Source organism: Scyliorhinus canicula, chromosome 12 (genome assembly GCF_902713615.1).
Source record: "Scyliorhinus canicula chromosome 12, sScyCan1.1, whole genome shotgun sequence".
Lineage (NCBI taxonomy): Eukaryota > Metazoa > Chordata > Chondrichthyes > Carcharhiniformes > Scyliorhinidae > Scyliorhinus > Scyliorhinus canicula.
Window position 1 is genome coordinate 160,683,630 of NC_052157.1, and position 19,534 is coordinate 160,703,163.

General features: G+C 51.6%; 1 protein-coding gene across 1 annotated transcript in view; it reads left to right on the forward strand.

The window, feature by feature from the left end:
• LOC119975183 (solute carrier family 13 member 2-like) overlaps positions 1-19,534 on the forward strand; it is a 75,352-nt gene that overhangs the window by 27,045 nt on the left and 28,773 nt on the right. Inside the window, exon 3 of the mRNA XM_038814783.1 lies at positions 19,326-19,462. Coding sequence (XP_038670711.1) covers positions 19,326-19,462 — 137 coding nt within the window. The remainder of the gene's footprint in view (positions 1-19,325; positions 19,463-19,534) is intronic.

Below are 19,534 nucleotides of genomic sequence, written 5' to 3' on the forward strand. Positions count from 1 at the left end.
GGTAAATGGTCAGTGTTGGGGGTAAATAGTCAGTGTTGGGGCGTAAATGGTCAGTGTTGGGGGTAAATGGTCAGTGTTAGGGGTAAATGGTCAGTGTTGGGGGTAAATGGTCAGTGTTAGGGGTAAATGGTCAATGTTGAGGGTAAATGGTCAATGTTGGGGGTAAATGGTCAATGTTGGGGTAAATGGTTAGTGTTGGGGGTAAATTGTCAATGTTGGGGGTAAATGGACAGTGTTGGGGGTAAATGGTCAGTGTTGGGGGTAAATGGTCAATGTTGGGGTAAATGGTCAGTGTTGGGGGTAAATGGTTAGTGTTGGGGGTAAATGGTCAGTGTTGGGGGTAAATAGTCAGTGTTGGGGGTAAATGGTCAATGTTGGGGTAAATGGTCAGTGTTGGGGGTAAATGGTCAATGTTGGGGGTAAATGGACAGTGTTGGGGTAAATGGTTAGTGTTGGGGGTAAATGGTCAGTGTTGGGGTAAATGGTCAGTGTTGGGGGTAAATGGTCAGTGTTGGGCGTAAATGGTCAGTGTTGGGGGTAAATAGTCAGTGTTGGGGGTAAATGGTCAATGTTGGGGTAAATGGTCAGTTTTGGGGGTAAATGGTCAGTGTTGGGGGTAAATGGTCAGTGTTGGGGGTAAATGGTTAGTGTTGGGGGTAAATGGTCAGTGTTGGGGGTAAATGGACAGTGTTTGGGGTAAATGGTCAGTGTTGGGGGTAAATGGTCAGTGTTGGGGGTAAATGGTCAGTGTTGGGGGTAAATGGTCACTGTTGAGGGTAAATGGTCAGTGTTGGGGTAAATGGTCAGTGTTGGGGCATAAATGGTTAGTGTTGGGGTAAATGGTCAGAGCTGGGGGTAAATGGTCAGTGTTGGGGGTAAATGGTCAGTGTTGGGGGTAAATGGTCAGTGTTGGGGGTAAATGGTCAGTGTTGGGGGTAAATGGTCAGTGTTGGGGGTAAATGGTCAGTGTTGGGCATCAATGGTCAGTGTTGGGGGTAAATGGTCAGTGTTGGGGGTAAATGGTCAGTGTTGGGGGTAAATGGTCAGTGTTAGGGGTAAATGGTCAGTGTTGGGCATCAATGGTCAGTGTTGGGGGTAAATGGTCAGTGTTGGGGGTAAATGGTCAGTGTTGGGGGTAAATGGTCAGTGTTGGGGGTAAATGGTCAATGTTGGGGGTAAATGGTCAGTGTTGGGGGTAAATGGACAGTGTTTGGGGTAAATGGTCAGTGTTGGGGGTAAATGGTCAATGTTGGGGGTAAATGGTCAGTGTTGGGGATAAATGGTCAGTGTTGGGGGTAAATGGTCAATGTTGGGGGTAAATGGTCAGTGTTTGGGGGTAAATGGTCAATGTTGGGGGTAAATGGTCAGTGTTGGGGGTAAATGGTCAATGTTGGGGGTAAATGGTCAGTGTTGGGGGTAAATGGTCAATGTTGGGGGTAAATGGTCAGTGTTGAAGGTAAATGGTCAGTGTTTGGGGTAAATGGTCAGTGTTGAAGGTAAATGGTCAGTGTTGGGGGTAAATGGTCAGTGTTGGGGATAAATGGTTAGTGTTGAGGGTAAATGGTCAGTGTTTGGGGTAAATGGTCAGTGTTTGGGGTAAATGGTCAGTGTTGGGGGTAAATGGTCAGTGTTTGGGGTAAATGGTCAGTGTTTGGGGTAAATGGTCAGTGTTGGGGGTAAATGGTCAGTGTTTGGGGTAAATGGTCAGTGTTGGGGGTAAATGGTCAGTGTTGGGGGTAAATGGTCAGTGTTGGGGTAAATGGTCAGTGTTGGGGCGTAAATGGTCAGTGTTGGGTGTAAATGGTCAGTGTTTGGGGTAAATGGTCAGTGTTGGGGGTAAATGGTCAGTGTTGGGGGTAATGGTCAGTGTTGGGGGTAAATGGTCAGTGTTGGGGGTAAATGGTCAGTGTTGGGGGTAAATGGTCAGTGTTGGGGGTAAATGGTCAGTGTTGGGGGTAAATGGTCAGTGTTGGGGTAAATGGTCAGTGTTGGGGGTAAATGGTCAGTGTTGGGGGTAAATGGTCAGTGTTGGGGGTAAATGGTCAGTGTTGGGGGTAAATGGTCAGTGTTGGGGGTAAATGGTCAGTGTTGGGGGTAAATGGTCAGTGTTGGGGGTAAATAGTCAGTGTTGGGGGTAAATGGTCAGTGTTGGGGTAAATGGTCAATGTTGGGGGTAAATGGTCAGTGTTGGGGTAAATGGTCAATGTTGGGGGTAAATGGTCAGTGTTGGGGGTAAATGGTCAATGTTGGGGGTAAATGGTCAGTGTTGGGGGTAAATGGTCAGTGTTGGGGGTAAATGGTCAGTGTTGGGGGTAAATGGTCAGTGTTAGGGGTAAATGGTCAGTGTTGGGGTAAATGGTCAGTGTTGGGGGTAAATGGTCAGTGTTGGGGCATTGAAGGAGAGTAGGGGGTGAGTTTATGTTACTTGTTTCCAGTTGGTAGAAATGCTGTGTGTTCAATCTGTGTTGGTGATGAGCCGGGCTGCGAATGTCCTAATTCTGCTACTCAAATGTGACTTTGATGGTTGTGGTGGTTGAAGGTCAATCACCTCAGTCCCAGGACATCAGCTGCTTCATCAATGACCTTCCTTCCAACATAAGGTCCGAAATGGGGATGTTCACAAATGACTGCACATTCATGGCTTCAGATACTGAAGCAGTCCTTGTCCAAATGTAGCAGAACCTGGACAATATACAGGCTTGGTATGGCAAATAACATTAGCATCACGCAAGTCGCAGACAACGACCATCTCCAACAAGATTTAATTTCCCCTTGACATTCAAAGCATTACCCTCGCTGCATCTTCCACTATCAACACTCTGGGAGTTACCATTGATCAGAAACGGAACTGCACCAGACACATTAACATAGAACATAGAACATAGAACACTACAGCGCAGTACGGGCCCTTCGGCCCTCGATGTTGCGCCGACCTGTGAAACCATCTGAAGCCTATCTGACCTACACTATTCCATTTTCATCCATATGTCTATCCAGTGACCACTTAAATGCCCTTAAAGTTGGCGAGTCTACTACTGGTGCAGGCAGGGCGTTCCACACCCCTACTACTCTCTGAGTAAGGAAACTGCCTCTGACATCTGTCCTATATCTCTCACCCCTCAATTTAAAGCTATGTCCCCTCGTGTTGGTCATCACCATCCGAGGAAAAAGATTCTCACTTTCCACCCTATCTAACCCTCTGACTATCTTATATGTCTCTATTAAGTCACCTCTCAGCCTTCTCCTCTCTAACGAAAACAACCTCAATTCCCTGAGCCTTTCCTCGTAAGACCTTCCCTCCATACCAGTCAACATCCTAGTAAATCTCCTTTGAACCCTTTCCAAAGCTTCCACATCCTTCCTGTAATGTGGTGACCAGAACTGCACGCAGTACTCCAGGTGCGGCCGCACCAGAGTTTTGTACAGCTGCAGCATGACCCTGTGGTTCCGAAACTCAATCCCCCTACTGATAAAGGCTAGCACACCATATGCCTTCTTAACAGCCCTATTAACCTGGGTGGCAACTTTCAAGGATTTATGTACCTGGATGCCGAGATCTCTCTGTTCATCTACACTACCAAGAATCTTGCCATTAGCCCAGTACTCTGCATTCCTGTTACTCCTTCCAAAGTGAACCACCTCACACTTTTCCGCATTAAACTCCATCTCCCACCTCTCAGCCCAGCTCTGCAGCTTATCTATGTCCCTCTGTATCCTATAACATCCTTCAGCACTATCCACAACTCCACCGACCTTCGTGTCATCTGCAAATTTACTAACCCATCCTTCTGGTTGGTTGGTTTAGCTCACCGAGCTAAATCGCTGGCTTTTAAAGCAGACCAAGCAGGCCAGCAGCACGGTTCGATTCCTGTACCAGCCTCCCCAGACAGGCGCCGGAATGTGGCGACTAGGGGCTTTTCACAGTAACTTCATTGAAGCCTACTCGTGACAATAAGCGATTTTCATTTCATTTCATTTCATTTCTACACCCTCTTCCAGGTCATTTATAAAAATGGCAAACAGCAGTGGCCCCAAAACAGATCCTTGCGGTACACCACTAGTAACTGAACTCCAGGATGAACATTTGCCATCAACCACCACCCTCTGTCTTCTTTCAGCTAGCCAATTACTGATCCAAACCGCTAAATCACCTTCAATTCCATACTTCCTTATTTTCTGCAATAGCCTACCGTGGGGAACCTTATCAAACGCCTTACTGAAATCCATATACACTACATCAACAGCTTTACCCTGATCCACCTGTTTGGCCACCTTCTCAAAAAACTCAATAAGGTTTGTGAGGCATGACCTACCCTTCACAAAACCGTGTTGACTATTGCTAATCAACTTGTTCTTTTCAAGATGGTTATAAACCCTATCTCTTATAACCTTTTCCAACATTTTACCCACGACCGAAGTAAGGCTCACAGGTCTATAATTACCAGGGTTGTCTCTACTCCCCTTCTTGAACAAGGGGACAACATTTGCTATCCTAACACTGTGGCTACCAGGGCAGGTCAGAGGTTAGGAATCCTGCAGTGAGTTACTCACCTCCTGACCCCTCAAAGCCTGTCCACCATCTACAAGGCACAAGTCAGGCGTGTAATGGAATACTCTCCACTTGCCTGGGTGAGCGCAGCTCCAACACTCAAGAAGGTCGACACCATCCAGGACAAAGCAGCCCATCCAACAGTTTGAACATTCACTCCCTCCACCACCGCCACACAGTGACAGCCGTGTGTACCATCTACAAGTTGCACAACTGCAACTTACCAAGACTCCTACAACAGAACCCGCAACCACTATGATCTTGGAGGACAAGAGCAGCAGACACATGGGAAACTCCACTAGTGGAGTGTTCTGCTCCAAGCCACTGACCATCCTGACGTGAAAATATATCGGCACTGATCTGGAACTCCCTCCCTATCAGCACGGTGGGTGTACTTATAACCACAGGGGCTGCAGGGGTTCAAGAAGGCAGCTCACCACCAGCTACTCAAGGGCAATTAGGGATGGACAACGATGCTGGCCTAGCCAGCAACTCCAACATCCTGGGAATGAGTAGAAAAACCTTTGCTGCTGGGGCAGGTAGATTCAGGAAAACTGATCTTGGTAAGGAAACAGGACATGCCTTGTGACATTGCAGATGTCAATGAATTAGGAACTGAAGGAAGCCACTCTGATCCTCCAGCCTGTTCCATCAGATAATCAGATCATGGCCGATGCGTATATCTGTCTGCAGAGGGGGGAAAAGCTGGCAAGGCAGAGCAAGACTTCAGTTCTGCGGCTGAACCAGTCCTTCGAGGTGATCAATCTGTTCGGTTAACATCACCATTACCCCAGGGGTCACAGACAAGGCCACACCACATGGTATTGGAGCTGCACTGAGAATCAGCCAAAGTCTTTTAAACGCCTGAACATACTCCGAAAATGTTCTGTAGGTCTCAAGTCTTTGAGCAAATAATTAATTGCAAGAAATCGACCCCTTTGAGGTGGGGTGCGCGATATCCAGCCTGGAGGACCCACTGAGTCTCCTGAGAATGAATTGAGCACACTGGCTGCGACCACAGTGTCAGCAAGAGGAGGGTTTCAACCGCAAACGGCTGCAGCTCTTTGGGAAGAGGTGCAATACATCAAGACGTGGAGAGGGTCCCAAAATATTGCATCAGATCGTAGTACCACATCAGGACAAAATTCCAGCCCTGTTTCCTGGGTGAGGGTCCCGGATCCTGCTTTCGGAATGCCGCTTTTTGGTAGGTTAGACAGGAGAGCCGGTGCAATAGTCCTCGGCAAACGGAACCGTGGCTGAATGACCCCCTGGCTACAAACAACAGACACAACGTTCTCGAGTAATCAAACATCTGATCATAGAATTAAATATTTACCACGTGTGGAGGGATTTACCCAGCTCCTCGATTAGTGATGTACCATCAATTGGACGCGAGGCACGATGAAGGTCCAAACTTTGGCTTTAATCAGCTAGTTGTTAGCCCGGTGGTCGACTACAGAGAAAGGCTGACCGCCAGGGACTCTGGGTGCTTATACCCTGCCTCGGAGGCGGGTCTACTTGCCTCTCGACCAATTGGTGAGCAGTCACATGACTAGTCCAAGCCAATCAGACGAGAGGCACATGACCAGCCAGAGCCAATGCTCTGCACCAATGGCAGTGCTCACATTCATACCACCACAATTAGTATTACAGAATCTTTTACAAAGAGCATCTGAGGCTTTACTTCAATGTCTTGTGTGAAAGACACACCTACCCACAGCACTCCCTCAGTGCTGACCCTCTGACAGGGCAGCACTCCCTCAGTACTGACTCTCTGACAGTGCAGCACTCCCTCAGTACTGACCCTCTGACAGTGCAGCACTCCCTCAGTACTGACCCTCTGACAGTGTGGCACTCCCTCAGTACTGACCCTCTGACAGTGCAGCACACCCTCAGTACTGACCCTCTGACAGTGCGGCACTCCCTCAGTACTGACCCTCTGACAGTGCAGCACTCCCTCAGTACTGACCCTCTGACAGTGCAGCACTCCCTCAGTACTGACCCTCTGACAGTGCAGCACTCCCTCAGTACTGACCCTCTGACAGTGCGGGGCTCCCTCAGTACTGACCCTCTGACAGTGCGGCACTCCCTCAGTACTGACCCTCTGACAGTGCAGCACTCCCTCAGTACTGACCCTCTGACAGTGCAGCACTCCCTCAGTACTGACCCTCTGACAATGCGGCACTCCCTCAGTACTGACCCTCTGACAGTGCAGCGCTCCCTCAGTGCTGACCCTCTCACAGTGCAGCACTCCCTCAGTACTGACCCTCTGACAGTGCGGCACTCCCTCAGTACTGACCCTCTGACAGTGCGGCACTCCCTCAGCACTGACCGTCTGACAGTGCAGCACTCCCTCAGTACTGACCCTCTGACAGTGCGGCACTCCCTCTGTGCTGACCCTCTGACTGTGCAACACTCCCTCAGCACTGACCATCTGACAGTGCAGCACTCCCTCTGTGCTGACCCTCTGACAGTGCGGCACTCCCTCGGTACTGACCCTCTGACAGTGCAGCACTCCCTCAGTACTGACCCTCTGACAGTGCAGCACTCCCTCAGTACTGCCCCTCTGACAGTGCGGCACTCCCTCAGTACTGACCCTCTCACAGTGCAGCACTCCCTCAGTCCTGACCCTCTGACAGTGCAGCACTCCATCGGTACTGATCCTCTGACAGTGCGGCACTCCCTCAGTACTGACCCTCTGACAGTGCAGCACTCCCTCATTACTGACCCCCTGACAGTACAGCACTCCCTCAGTACTGACCCTCTGACAGTGCAGCACTCCCTCAGTACTGTCCCTCTGACAGTACAGCACTCCCTCAGCACTGACCCTCTGACAGTGCGGCACTCCCTCAGTACTGACCCTCTGACAGCGTAGCACTCCCTCAGCACTGACCCTCTGACAATGCAGCAACCGCTCAGTACTGACCCTCTGACAGTGCAGCACTCTCTCAGCACTGACCCTCTGACAGTTCAGCACTCCCTCAGTACTGACCCTCTGACAGTGCAGCATTCCCTCAGTACTGACCCTCTGACAGTGCAGCACTCCCTCAGTACTGACCCACTGACAGTGCGGCACTCCCTCAGTACTGACCCTCCGACAGTGCGGCACTCCCTCAGTACTGACCCTCTGACAGTGCAGCACTCCCTCAGTACTGACCCTCTGACTGTGTAGCACTCCCTCAGTCCTGACCCTCTGACAGTGCAGCACTCCCTCAGTACACACCCTCTGACAGTGCAGCACTCCCTCAGTACTGACCCTCTGACAGTGCAGCATTCCCTCAGTACTGACCCTCTGACAGTGCAGCATTCCCTCAGTAGTGACCCTCTGACAGTGCAGCACTCCCTCAGTACAGACCCTCTGACAGTGCAGCGCTCCCTCAGTACTGACCCTCTGACAGTGCAGCACTCCCTCAGTACTGACCCTCTGACAGTGCGGCACTCCCTCAGTCCTGACCATCTGACAGTGCAGCATTCCCTCAGTACAAACCATCTGACAGTGCAGCACTCCCTCAGTACTGACCCTCTGACAGTGCAGCACTCCCTCAGTACTGACCCTCTGACAGTGCAGCACTCCCTCAGTACTGACCCTCTGACAGTGCAGCACTCCCTCAGTACTGACCCTCTGACAGTGCAGCACTCCCTCAGTACTGACCCTCTGACAGTGCAGCATTCCCTCAGTAGTGACCCTCTGACAATGCAGCACTCCCTCAGTACTGACCCTCTGACCGTGCGGCACTCCCTCAGTACTGACCCTCTGACAGTGCAGCACTCCCTCAGTACTGACCCTCTGACAGTGCAGCACCCCCTCAGTACTGACCCTCTGACAGTGCAGCACTCCCTCAGTACTGACCCTCTGACAGTGCGGCACTTCCTCAGTACTGACCCTCTGACAGTGCAGCACTCCCTCAGTACTGACCCTCTGACAGTGCAGCACTCCCTCAGCACTGACCCTCTGACAGTGCGGCACTCCCTCAGTACTGACCGTCTGACAGTGCAGCACTCCCTCAGTACTGACCCTCTGACAGTGCGGCACTCCCTCTGTGCTGACCCTCTGACTGTGCAACACTCCCTCAGCACTGACCATCTGACAGTGCAGCACTCCCTCTGTGCTGACCCTCTGACAGTGCGGCACTCCCTCGGTACTGACCCTCTGACAGTGCAGCACTCCCTCAGTACTGACCCTCTGACAGTGCAGCACTCCCTCAGTACTGTCCCTCTGACAGTGCGGCACTCCCTCAGTACTGACCCTCTGACAGTGCGGCACTCCCTCAGTACTGACCCTCTCACAGTGCAGCACTCCCTCAGTCCTGACCCTCTGACAGTGCAGCACTCCATCGGTACTGATCCTCTGACAGTGCAGCACTCCCTCATTACTGACCCCCTGACAGTACAGCACTCCCTCAGTACTGACCCTCTGACAGTGCAGCACTCCCTCAGTACTGTCCCTCTGACAGTACAGCACTCCCTCAGCACTGACCCTCTGACAGTGCGGCACTCCCTCAGTACTGACCCTCTGACAGCGTAGCACTCCCTCAGCACTGACCCTCTGACAATGCAGCACTCGCTCAGTACTGACCCTCTGACAGTGCAGCACTCTCTCAGCACTGACCCTCTGACAGTTCAGCACTCCCTCAGTACTGACCCTCTGACAGTGCAGCATTCCCTCAGTACTGACCCTCTGACAGTGCAGCACTCCCTCAGTACTGACCCACTGACAGTGCGGCACTCCCTCAGTACTGACCCTCCGACAGTGCGGCACTCCCTCAGTACTGACCCTCTGACAGTGCAGCACTCCCTCAGTACTGACCCTCTGACTGTGTAGCACTCCCTCAGTCCTGACCCTCTGACAGTGCAGCACTCCCTCAGTACACACCCTCTGACAGTGCAGCACTCCCTCAGTACTGACCCTCTGACAGTGCAGCATTCCCTCAGTACTGACCCTCTGACAGTGCAGCATTCCCTCAGTAGTGACCCTCTGACAGTGCAGCACTCCCTCAGTACAGACCCTCTGACAGTGCGGCAATCCCTCAGTACTGACCCTCTGACAGTGCGGCAATCCCTCAGTACTGACCCTCTGACAGTGCAGCGCTCCCTCAGTACTGACCCTCTGACAGTGCAGCACTCCCTCAGTACTGACCCTCTGACAGTGCGGCACTCCCTCAGTACTGACCCTCTGACAGTGCAGCACACCCTCAGTACTGACCCTCTGACAGTGCAGCACTCCCTCAGTACTGACCCTCTGACAGTGCAGCACACCCTCAGTACTGACCCTCTGACAGTGCGGCACTCCCTCAGTACTGACCCTCTGACAGTGCGGCACACCCTCAGTACTGACCCTCTGACAGTGCGGCACTCCCTCAGTACTGACCCTCTGACAGTGCGGCACTCCCTCAGTACTGACCCTCTGACAGTGCAGCACTCCCTCAGTACTGACCCTCTGACAGTGCAGCACTCCCTCAGTCCTGACCCTCTAACAGTGCAGCACTCCCTCAGTACTGACCCTCTGACAGTGCGGCACTCCCTCAGTACTGACCCTCTGACAGTGCAGCGCTCCCTCAGTACTGACCCTCTGACAGTGCAGCACTCCCTCAGTACTGACCCTCTGACAGTGCGGCACTCCCTCAGTACTGGCCCTCTGACAGTGCGGCACTCCCTCAGTACTGACCCTCTGACAGTGCGGCACTCTCTCAGTACTGACCCCCTGACAGTGCGGCACTCCCTCAGTACTGACCCTCTGACAGTGCGGCACTCCCTCAGTACTTGCCCTCTGACAGTGCGGCACACCCTCAGTACTGACCCTCTGACTGTGCAGCACTCCCTCAGTACTGACCCTCTGACAGTGCAGCACTCCCTCAGTACTGACCCTCTGACAGTGCAGCACTCCCTCAGTACTGACCCTCTGACAGTGCAGCACTCCCTCAGTACTGACCCTCTGACAGTGCAGCACTCCCTCAGTACTGACCCTCTGACAGTGCAGCACTCCCTCAGTACTGTCCCTCTGACAGTACAGCACTCCCTCAGCACTGACCCTCTGACAGTGCGGCACTCCCTCAGTACTGACCCTCTGACAGCGTAGCACTCCCTCAGCACTGACCCTCTGACAATGCAGCACTCGCTCAGTACTGACCCTCTGACAGTGCAGCACTCTCTCAGCACTGACCCTCTGACAGTTCAGCACTCCCTCAGTACTGACCCTCTGACAGTGCAGCATTCCCTCAGTACTGACCCTCTGACAGTGCAGCACTCCCTCAGTACTGACCCACTGACAGTGCGGCACTCCCTCAGTACTGACCCTCCGACAGTGCGGCACTCCCTCAGTACTGACCCTCTGACAGTGCAGCACTCCCTCAGTACTGACCCTCTGACTGTTGTAGCACTCCCTCAGTCCTGACCCTCTGACAGTGCAGCACCCCCTCAGTACACACCCTCTGACAGTGCAGCACTCCCTCAGTACTGACCCTCTGACAGTGCAGCATTCCCTCAGTACTGACCCTCTGACAGTGCAGCATTCCCTCAGTAGTGACCCTCTGACAGTGCAGCACTCCCTCAGTACAGACCCTCTGACAGTGCGGCAATCCCTCAGTACTGACCCTCTGACAGTGCGGCAATCCCTCAGTACTGACCCTCTGACAGTGCAGCGCTCCCTCAGTACTGACCCTCTGACAGTGCAGCACTCCCTCAGTACTGACCCTCTGACAGTGCGGCACTCCCTCAGTACTGACCCTCTGACAGTGCAGCACACCCTCAGTACTGACCCTCTGACAGTGCAGCACTCCCTCAGTACTGACCCTCTGACAGTGCAGCACACCCTCAGTACTGACCCTCTGACAGTGCGGCACTCCCTCAGTACTGACCCTCTGACAGTGCGGCACACCCTCAGTACTGACCCTCTGACAGTGCGGCACTCCCTCAGTACTGACCCTCTGACAGTGCGGCACTCCCTCAGTACTGACCCTCTGACAGTGCAGCACTCCCTCAGTACTGACCCTCTGACAGTGCAGCACTCCCTCAGTCCTGACCCTCTAACAGTGCAGCACTCCCTCAGTACTGACCCTCTGACAGTGCGGCACTCCCTCAGTACTGACCCTCTGACAGTGCAGCGCTCCTCAGTACTGACCCTCTGACAGTGCAGCACTCCCTCAGTACTGACCCTCTGACAGTGCGGCACTCCCTCAGTACTGACCCTCTGACAGTGCGGCACTCCCTCAGTACTGACCCTCTGACAGTGCGGCACTCTCTCAGTACTGACCCTCTGACAGTGCGGCACTCCCTCAGTACTGACCCTCTGACAGTGCGGCACTCCCTCAGTACTTGCCCTCTGACAGTGCGGCACACCCTCAGTACTGACCCTCTGACTGTGCAGCACTCCCTCAGTACTGACCCTCTGACAGTGCAGCACTCCCTCAGTACTGACCCTCTGACAGTGCAGCACTCCCTCAGTACTGACCCTCTGACAGTGCAGCACTCCCTCAGTACTGACCCTCTGACAGTGCAGCACTCCCTCAGTACTGACCCTCTGACTGTGCGGCACTCCCTCAGTACTGACCCTCTGACAGTGCAGCACTCCCTCAGTACTGACCCTCTGACAGTGCGGCACTCCCTCAGTACTGACCCTCTGACAGTGCGGCACTCCCTCAGTACTGACCCTCTGACAGTGCAGCACTCCCTCAGTACTGACCCTCTGACAGTGCGGCACTCCCTCAGTGCTGACCCTCTGACAGTGCAGAACTCCCTCAGTACTGACCCTCTGACAGTGCAGCACTCCCTCAGCACTGCCGTTGGCGTGTGTGCCTGGATTATCACCTCAAATCTCCCGGGTGGGGATTGAACCCTCGCCCTTCTGTCACTGGGGTAAGAATCTGGGCCTGGCTGACTCTTGAGATTCAATCCTCGGGCCGATTGCCTGGTGATGATTTCACTGTTCAAATATTCGACCTGTAATCAGCAGGGTAATAAAGTAATGTTGTTGTTCCTTTCTGCTATCGCTTTCCAAATATAATTATATCAGCTGATAAATGACTAACGCATAACAGAACAAGGGCGGGATTCTCCCCTACCCGGCGGGGCGGGGGTCCCGGAGGGATGGAGTGGCGTGAACCACTCCGGCGTCGGGCCGCCCCAAAGGTGCGATGTCTCTGTACCTTTAGGGGCCAAGCCCTAACCTTGAGGGGCTCGGCCCGCGCCGGAGTGGTTGGCGCTCTGCCGGCTGGCAGGAACGGCCTTTGGCGCCATGCCAGCCGGGGCCGAAGGGACTTCGCCGGCCGGCGGAAGCCTGCGCATGCGCCGGAGCGTCAGCGGCTGCTGATGTCATCCCGGCGCATGCGCGGGGGAGGGAGTCACTTCCGCTTCCGTCATGGTGAAGACCATTGTGAAGGCGGAAGGAAAAGAGTGACCCACGGCACAGGCCCGCCCGCCGATCGGTGGGCCCCGATCGCGGGCCAGGCCACCGTGGGGGCACCCCCCGGGGTCAGATCGCCCCGTGCCCCCCCCCCCTTAGGACCCCGGAGCCCGCCCGCGCCGCCTGGTCCTGCCGGTAAGGTAGGTGGTTTGATCCACGGCGGCGGGAGAGGCTTGACAGCGGCGGGACTTCGGCCTATCGCGGGCCAGAGAATCGCCGGGGGGGGGGGGGGGGGGGGGTGGGGGGGGGGGGTGTGGGGTGGGGGGGGGGGGGGGGGAGGGGGGGGGGTGCACCGACCGGCGGATTCCCACACCCGCCGAATCTCCGGTGCCGGAGAATTCGGGAGACAGCGGCGGTGGGATTCACGCCCCATTTCTCTGTTTTCTGTTTGACCACATGAGGATTCACATCCCGAAAGATTAGACAAGGATAACTCGTACATTACTGTTACCGTGACCACTTTATGGTTCAGTGAGCCAATCTCACACAGACATACACAAACACAGTTGATGTTATAACTGGATGGGAAGGTCCCAGAATTGAACATTAGCGCAACTTTTACCTTTTCTTTTTACAAATGTGGAGGGACAGAGTCACAGGACCAATAATTAGTACAACAGGGGGGAAAATATTAAACATGAACAAGTTGGATTATTTTACAATACTCCTTTACTCCTCCCTTATTTTAACAATTGCTCACAGGTTTTAGGGATTGCATAGTAACTCTTAACCTACAATGGTCTCATTAACACAAAGTCCCTTTTAAGCACACAAGATGACTGTGGTGATATGCATCACTGTAAATACACAAGGGGTTAATGTAAATACACTGCAACTAAGTAACCACTAGAGGGAGCACTGGAGGTGTCATGATATGCAAACATGCAGCTAATGAACACTTCGACTCGGACACAACCAATGAGCAGTCAAGACACCCAGAGGTGGCATTACCACCAGGGGGCATTCCACAACCCATATAAAAGGACAGGGCACCACACAGGCTCTGTCTCTTTCCACAGACAGACATCTAGAGAGTACATCAGGGTTGATCAGAAGCATCACACCCAGCACGTGGCTTAGAGCAAGCTGGTCCAGTTAGACTGAGTTACTACAGTTAGACTAGCAGGGGACTCAAACTCATTTAAGAACTGTGTTAATAGTTCAATAAACATATTGAACACATTACAAAGTCTGGACCTTCCGTTATCAGAGCATACATCAAGGAAGCAGCTTATACTACACGAAGAAACATAACACAACAATGACTTTGGGAAAATACATGCACCCCTCTCTGAACCCCAGGTGAATATTTGTTGATGTCTTTTCAGAATTCTCCCAGAAGAATGTCACATGAGAATTTCCAAACTCCACTCCCAAAGACATGCTTTAAAATCCTATTTGATTTAGTGGCTTGCATTCCAGAATCCAGACCAGGTTTTCCAACTGATACTTTTAAACAAAGCTTCCGATCCACCTTTAACAGCCAATTCAGTCCAGGATTTCACACCAGCCACTTTAGGATTGCCTTGTCTCGACTGATGTGTGATCTTGTTATGAGAGCGTTGTTTTCAGAACCCCAAAATGTATCATGGAGTTCAACCAACCTTTCCCTTTAATGTTTGTTGCTTTTGAAGTGGGATTACAATTATGGACACGAGGGTTTTTAAACACAACACAATGTTTATTCCATGAATTCAACGTAACCTTCTTAAACAAACATTGGTTCCCTTAACACCCCCCACTTAAAATAATGCAACACTAAATAATCTCTCAAAATGTTCCTTCAAACTTCCAAAAGACTTAACACCTTTAAACAGAAACACATCAGGTTAAAGACATCACTATTATGAGTTTAAATCACCCAAATGATTCAGAGATAGTCTTTCATGGCAGAGATCACAGCAGATCCAGCTCACTGCAAACACAGACACACCCAAGCTCTTTTCTCAAAACTGACTTTCTCCTTTCAAAACAACTCACAGCAAACCAGCCAGGCACTTTTCAGCTGCTTTCTCAAACTGAAACTAAAAGCAGAAAAAACAGAAGTGATCTCAGCTCAGCTCCCCCCTCTGACATCACTTCAGTAATATGAGCTGCTCTACTTCTTAAAGGTACATTGCTTAAACATCCATTTCTTAAAGGTACTCTCACATGACAATCTGCTCACAATTGCTTTAACTCTCAATTCCCAGACTGTATTAAAATGACATCATTATGTTTCATTCACCTCTAAAGTCTGCTGACCCAATTTAAATTTAGTTACTTCAACTCTCTCGTTAACTCAGGACACTTTGTTTACTCTTTCTTGAACTCTTCTGAACAATACCTTAGTCTCTGTTCTCTTAGCTTCATGTCTCTGAAATGCTTTTCCTGTCCAAATTCCATGGTTATCTGGAATGTATCTTGTTACTTCGGAAAACTTTGCATCTCCCTTGTCCTGTCCAGCCCCCAGTGTCTTGTCCCCAACTGCCCACACATTCAGCTAAAACTAAAACTTTAAAGTTTCTCAATCTTACAAAGCCCCAATTGCTAAGCAACACCCACATGCTTATGTGTTTTATGTATTCTTCATGCTTCTCTAAACATAATAGAAATACAGTTGGAACTTAACCAAATCCCACACATACAAACACCTTTGTCCAGCATGAATCTAACTATAGGTTTTACACTTCCAGGCTCAGACACATTAAATTGGACACACTTATTTCCAATGTTTTCCAATACAAATATAAACTACCTTTGTTTTCGTAACATACATGTACAAATATACACCGATACAAACACACACACATGTATACAAACACATGTACAGGACATACACATATCCAAACACACATGTGTACAAAACACACATGGGACTCAGACATGTACAAACACATGTATGAACACATATGTATGCACAGGCACACATATGCAAATACATGTACGGAATACGCATGCACAAACACTTATATGTACAAACACATACACGTGTACACATACATACATATGTACAGATGCACACATGTGCAAACACACATCTCCAAATGCATGCACACGCACATGTGTCTGAACACACAGTTGGCACAACTGTACAAATACAGTTTGTAATTACAGATGTACAAATACATGCATACAATGTACAATCACATACACACACATGTACAAACACACACGCATGTACAAACACACACATACAAACACAAACACGTATATTAACATACACACATGTACAAACACACACATATACAAACACACACGTACAAACACACACACACATACAAACATGCAGTCTCCCGCCGGGTGGGGGGGGGGGGGGTCTGATATTGATCAGAAGGGGGTGGTGTTTGAGGCTGGAAGAATTGTGGCAGATAAGGGGGGGGTAGATATATAACGGTGAGTGGGAAGTTGGAGGGTGTACGGGTGGTGCTTGTGAATGTATATATGGCGAACTGGGACGATGTGGGATTTATGAGGCGGGTGTTCGGATGAATCCTGGACTTGGAGTCTCACGGCCTGATCATGGGGGGGGGGTCTTTAACACGGTCATTGATCCCGAACTGGACCGGTCAAAATCCAGGACCGAGAGGAGGCGTGCCGCGGTGAAGGAGTTGAGGGGTTTATGGAGCAGATGGGGGCGGGGGGGGGGGGGGGGGGGGGGGTGGGGGGGCGGGGGGGGGGGGGGGGGTAAGCCTGTGGAGATTCGAGCGGCCGAGGGCGAAGGAGTTTTCAGTTTTTTCTCATGTCCATAAAGTTTACTCCCGCATTGATTTTTTTTGTTCTGAGCAGGGCGCTAATTCCGAAGGTGGCGGAGACGGAATGTTCGGCGATTGTAGTCTCCGATCGTGCCCCGCAGTGGGTGGAGTTGCAGTTGAGTGAGGAGAGAGGGCAGTGCCCGCTGTGGAGACTGGATGTGGGGTTGTTAGCGGACGAAGCGGTCTGCGGGTGGGTGAATAAGTCCATTCAGAATGACCTGGAAACAATCGATACGGGAGAGGTATCAGCAGCAATGGTTTGGGAGGCTCTGAAAGCAGTTGTAAGGGGAGAACTAATTTTGATTCGGTCCCACAGAGAAAAGGTGGACTGAGCAGAGAGGGAGAGATTAGTGGAGGAGATACTTCGAGTGGATAGGAGATGTGCGGAGGATCCGGACGCTGGGCGCCTGAGGGAGTGTTGGAAGCGACAGGCGGAGTTTGAGTTGTTGACCACGGGGAGGGCGGTGGAGCAGTTGAGGAGGGCAAGGGGGGCGGTTTACGAGTACGGGGAAAAGGCGAGCAGGATGCTGGCGCACCAGCTTAGGAAGAGAGAGGCGGCCAGGGAGATTGGGGGAGTAAGGAATAGGGAGGGTAACGTGGTCTTGGACCCGGGGGGGGGGGGGGGGGGTTTAAAGAATTTTATAGCAAATTATATGAATCAGAACCCCCGGCTGGGGTGGAGGGGATGAGGCAATTCCTCGATCAGTTGAGGTTTCCGAGGGTGGAGGAGGACCTGGTGGAGGGGCTGGAGGCCCTGATGAGGTAGAGGTAATTGTTAAAGGACTGGAGGGCCAACAGGATGGAAGACTGTGTCCCGGGGGTGATAGGGGAGGACCAAACCAGATTTGTTAATGATAGACAGCTCAATGCTAATGTTCGGAGGCTTCTGAATGTAATTATGATGCTCTCGGAAGGAGAGGAGGCGGAGGTGGTGGTAGCGATGGATGCAGAGAAGGTTTTTGATCGGGTGGAGTGGGAGTATCTGTGGGAGGCGCTGGGAAGATGTCCAGGGTACTAGGTACGCGGGTGGTGCCGAGTCCAGAGGTGGCGATCTTCGGAGTGTCGGAAGATCCGGGAGTTCAGGGAGTGAAAGAGGCCGACGTTCTGGCCTTGCCTCCCTGGTAGCCCGGAGATGGATCATGTTAATGTGGAGGGACTCGAAGCCCCCGAGTGTGGAGACCTGGGTCAGTGACATGGCTGGGTTTCTCAAGCTGGAGAAAATAAAGTTTGCCTTGAGGGGGGGGGGGGGGGTGAGACACCCTCAATCATGACACAGGAGAGAAGATAGATGATTCAAAGGCTTTAATCATCTGAGAACTGTACAGCAGCCGAGAAGTGTGCTCATCACATGTGGCCTGAGTGAGCCTTATCTTATATACCGTTTCCTGGGGGCGGAGCCAGAGGCGGAGTCCCGCAGGATTCCAAGCCCGGTCTTAAAGGGCCAATGCTTTAAAGGTAAGGTACCATTATATCAGCTACTGATAACATTCATCACGGGGGGTGAATGCTGGGGTTCTCTCGGAGGTGGCAGCCTTTCGTCGACTTACTTGGGGAAAATTAAAATGTCAGCAGAAGCAGCATTGTGAAGGGGAGGGGGGGGGGCGGGTAGGTGCAATATGGTTAAGGGATCTACAGCAGGGGTTGGGTGGGAACTGTCTCGTTTACCACGTTGATGTTTATGTCATTATTGTCATAATATACACCAGTATATCATGGTGCAGACACACACTGATGGACACACACAGGGACAAATCAACATGTACAAACACCGCAGCCAATCACCAGTTAGAATACACACACTATAAAGGCAGAGGGCACCACGGTTCCCGCTCATTCTGGGTGCTGCCTCTCAGAGTAACAAGAACTCATCCAGCCCAGCACAGACTCACGCCACGTGCTGAGAGAATCAACTGGTTCGGAGAGGCTTAGGTCTCCAGTTAAACTAACATTGTTTAAACCCACAGTTCTCGTATGTCGATTAGTTCATAGTTAGTTAATAAAATAGAGTTGAACCTGCCTCAGTGTTGGTGGTATATGTTAACCTCGCAAGTCTACGTCATCCAACACTTCAATTATTATTTTGTTTGTTATTGTTCGAAAAATGTTGCAAATACATCAATTAAAATATTTTTAAAAACATGCAGTCTCCCAACACACAAACACACCGTTATATTGCAGCACTGTGATGCTGTATTTACAGAATACAGAGGAGGCCCTTCGGCCCATCAAGTCTGCACCAACACATGAATAACATCTGTCCTGCCCACCTAATCCCACTTACCAGCACTTGGCCCATAGCCTTGAATGTTAGGATGTGCCAGGTACTCATCCTGGTACATTTTAAAGGATGTGAGGCAACCCGCCTCTACCCCCCTCCCAGGCAGTGCGTTCCAGACCCTCACCACCCTCTGGGTAGAAAGGGATTTCCTCATATCCCCCCCTAAACCTCCTGCCCCTCACCTTGAACTTGTGTCTCCCTCGTAACCGGCCCTTCAACTAAAGGGGAAGAGCTGCTCCCTCGCCACCCTGTCCGCGCCCCTCATAATCCTGTCCACCTCGATCAGGCCGCCCCTTAGCCTGCTCTGCTCCAGCGAAAACAACCCCAGCTTATCCTTATCCCGTTGCTGTGTGTGTTTTATTCCAGGTGTGTATGCAGTACCTGAAAGACACCAACATGTTGCTTGTTGGGGGGTTGATGGTGGCCGTAGCAGTGGAACACTGGAATCTTCACAAACGTATCGCTTTGAGGGTGCTGCTCATTGTTGGAGTCAAACCAGCTCTGTAAGGCTCCGTGAATGATTAGTCGCTGTCATGGGATGTTGGCGTCGTTGACTAGGCCAGCGCTTGTTGCCC